At 35.6% G+C, this 3,717-nt stretch overlaps 1 protein-coding gene across 1 annotated transcript; it reads left to right on the top strand.

Annotated features, from left to right (window-relative positions):
- The first annotated feature begins 2,397 nt into the window (after positions 1 to 2,397).
- Positions 2,398 to 3,153, top strand: LOC142628753 (uncharacterized). The gene has a single exon (XM_075802794.1). It carries the CDS (start codon positions 2,398 to 2,400, stop codon positions 3,151 to 3,153), a length of 756 nt encoding a protein of 251 aa, XP_075658909.1.
- The last annotated feature ends 564 nt before the right edge of the window (positions 3,154 to 3,717 follow it).

Below are 3,717 nucleotides of genomic sequence, written 5' to 3'. Positions count from 1 at the left end.
TGAAGAAAAAACTAACATGGTAAAAAAATTTTTTGAAAACAAATTTTTAGACAAAATTTTTGGATTTTTGCAAAAAAAATGAGAATACATTTTGTTTTAAAAGCATTTTTAGAAAATGGCTTTGTTTTTTTTTTGAAAGAAAAGGGGATGTTTTGAAAGAAACCTTTTTTTTTTTATTAAAGAAAGACCTTTTTTGAAAGATCTTTGTTTTGAAGGAACCTTTTTCTTTGAAAAAGGGTAGAAAAAGAAACTTTATTTTGAAAAGCATTTCCTTAGAAAAGTGGGAAAAGAAATTGTTTTACCAAAGCAATTTTATTTATTTAATGACAACTTTATTTGATGAGAAAGGTAAAGGAGCAAAAGTAAAGTGCAGACAAATAAATGACATAAAAATAGAGAGCTGAAATTTAAATGATAATCCTCCATTTCTATTTCAGAAGGGATTCAGATTTTCTAGGGTATTCTACTAAATAGATTTCTGTAAATCTCAACCATTTTTTAATGATTTAATGGTCTTGATTCTGCCATGTCAGCATTCTACTAACAATAATCTTAATTGTTTTCTTTGCAACATTATTTTATTATTTTAAAAATATTGTTAGTAAAATGTTGACATGGCAGAATCAAGACCATTAAATCATTAAAGAATGGTTAGAATTTAAGGAAATTTAGTAGTAAAGTACCATAAGAAATCTAGAGGATCTGAATCATTTCAGAAGAGTTTGGTCTACCAAGAAGTCATTCGGAGGAGTTTGGCCTACTAAAAGTTTGGCCTAATAATGATATACACCTAAAAATTAAGTATAATATTTTATATGCTGTATTTTAGGTTCTCTACTTAAACTTTAACAATGTGGCCAATTAATTAAGTCAGCTAATACTGTTAATCCCTTTCATTAGGCGGAGAAAATCACCGTTGTAGGAAACTCCACCTAGGTTGTTGCCAATCTTGTTGTGGTGTTAAACCCATCCATTAGTTTGAGAAAAATATCTTCTTTTTTTTTTTTTTTTTTTGGCAAAACATCGTGGCAGAGAGACACAGTTAAAGGGGCCTTTGATCTTGTCGCAGTGTTTGATCACAATCTACAAAGGACTTAACAGCGCTTCACCTTGGCAGGAGTCTCTGACGAGACAATCTGATTGACGGCGACTTGATTGAGAATGAATTGCGTCAGAGGATGTACAAAAACAAAAAAAGAAAAACAAAAAAATCAATAGTTTTGTTGTGAAATGGCTCCTAGCATAAAGTGCCACACCAGCTGTACCTAATGGGCAGCAGCTGGAGTATTGCAACGAAGTTTTTATATAGCAATATTTTTTTTTTAGAGTCAAGTTTTTATATAGCAATAGGTTGTTATGTTTCAGTCTTTGTCTTGCAAGTTATTTCATCATCGCACCGCACCTTCAACTAATCAAATGCAAGTCCTCATTTTTTTATTGAAGCTTCTACTGACCTTGAAGTTGCGTGTGTGTGTGTGTCTATATATATATATATATATATATATATATATATATATATATGTGTGTGTGTGTAATGTGTTAGTAAATGTTAGAAACTAAAAAGAATATGGATAGACACCCAAAGTGAGCATGTCTCTCTATTTATCTCAGATTGGTTGTAATGTCCAGGAGTTATGAAGTAATGGTATTTGATCGTTACTCTATCCTACTAAGTCTACTATCTCACTCAATATTAATGGAGTGGTGTGTATATAAACACCAAGAATGGTACCCATTGAACAGTGTGAACGAATTTTGCATTTCTCAAAGTATTTGCAGAGTATTGTGAAGCTTTTATGTTGTGAGTTATGTTTGCATTACTCTAGTAGTGTGTAACACCGTCGGAGAAACGTTTTTGGTTTGTGGGTTACACAAACTGAAATTCAAAACGTGTTTGGATAGCTAGTCTTTGTGGAAACTGACTCTAAACAGCGCAGAACAATCTCAAAACTTCTGTGTGATCATCGGTTTAGATCAAGAGATGTATGCCGAAAAACCGATTACTTATATTTCGCTGCAAGTTTCTACTTCTTACAATAAATTTGTACAATGCGCTAGATAGACGAAAAAGTTTCATTTGGCTTGGTGTAAAGTTTGGCTGACCCCTTAAATAATAAAGCTTTATATACTATCTCCTCTTAAATTTTCGGTATTCCTCCTTGTAGTTTCTTTTATTTTACAACATGTTTATGCTTTTAACTTTCTATCTTCTATTTCTTCAAAATCAACTTTGATGCCTATAGCTTTTTTGCCAAACCATTAACAACGACGCCTAAAAGAGTCCCATTATTAAGCTACAATTGTGACTATTTAGATTTTGGAGCGTCTTTGGAGGATAAAAATTGGGAATGTTTTGTTTATCAAATACTACTTGTTTTAATTGGATTTGACTTTGGCATGGATGAGGAGGTGAACTTAGATGAAGAGGATGATAAGTTATGTGAAGGTATGGTTTCACTTAAACATTCGAAAGATGAAAAAACAAGGATTCAAGCTCCCTGGGAAAAGGCTATCATTGTTAAGATTTTTGGTCGTAGCCTTGGGTATTCATTCTTGGCGGAGAGATTGAGGTCCATGTGGAAACCTGATGGTAGGATGGATTGTGTCAATGTGGGTCACGATTTTTTCCTCATCAAATTTGAGCTTCAATCTGACTTGGATGAGGTGATCAATGGGGGGCCCTGGTTTGTTGGACAGCAATTCCTATCTATCTGCCAATGGGAACCTAAGTTCAAGGCATCACTAGCTTCGTGTTTGTTTGTTGTAGTGTGGGTTAGGTTGCCTGAACTTCCTATAGAGTTTTATGAACTAACCATTCTCAAGAAAATTGGAAAGACCATTGGTCCAATCCTTAGAATTGATTCTCATACTTTGAATGGGGGGAGAGGACGTTTCGTGAGAATTTGCATTCAGATAGATGTCAACAAACCCCTTATCAGGTTTATAAAGATTGGGCGGATGATACAACCAACGCAATATAAGGGTCTTAATTCTTTATGCTTTGCCTATGGGTGTTTAGGTCATAGGAAAGATCAATGCCCAAATGTGATTAAGAAACTTAAATCACCTATGGAAAACCCAAGGAGCTATTCTTCGAATCCTTCTATGGGGACAACGCTGAGCAAGGCGTGTATGGGGAGTGGATGGTGGTGAAGTGGAAGAAGAAGCCACCGATAAAAGCCCAAGGCCCACGTAGAGATGACACCATTACGGGGGCAATGCGCAAGGAAGATGCGTAAGTTCGTCATACTCCTCGAGCCTCAAACATTAACACTAGGAAAGATATGAAAAGAAAGGTGGAACCCTCGAGAGGATTTGATGGGACCAATTCGTTTATCCCCAACTAAACTTTGGTTTGAGAGACCAAAATAGCCCCTAAGTAAGTAAAAACAAAGACGATCTAGTTAGAAACCATGGTGGGGCCCTTAAATCCTCACAAAACCACGGTTTGAATTCTATTTTCTTGGGCTGGGAAAGTAAACCACGGCCTTCAAAACCCACTACGTGTTCCTAAACTCAAATCCTCCCTCTCCTTGCCTCTGATTTTCATTTCGGTGCTAACTCAAGTGCAGATGGATTGGTCAATTGCGAAGTGGGAAATCTTCCTCAGAGGAAAAGTAAGACCAATTGGAGACAAAACGATAGAAGCCATCTAGAGAGATCCAACAAATATAATGGGGTGGTACGATGTGGAAGCAATGGAAGCTTGGAAGAACC

Source organism: Castanea sativa, chromosome 3, assembly GCF_040712315.1.
Source record: "Castanea sativa cultivar Marrone di Chiusa Pesio chromosome 3, ASM4071231v1".
Taxonomy (NCBI): domain Eukaryota; kingdom Viridiplantae; phylum Streptophyta; class Magnoliopsida; order Fagales; family Fagaceae; genus Castanea; species Castanea sativa.
This window is presented reverse-complemented; position numbering and strand designations above follow the sequence as displayed.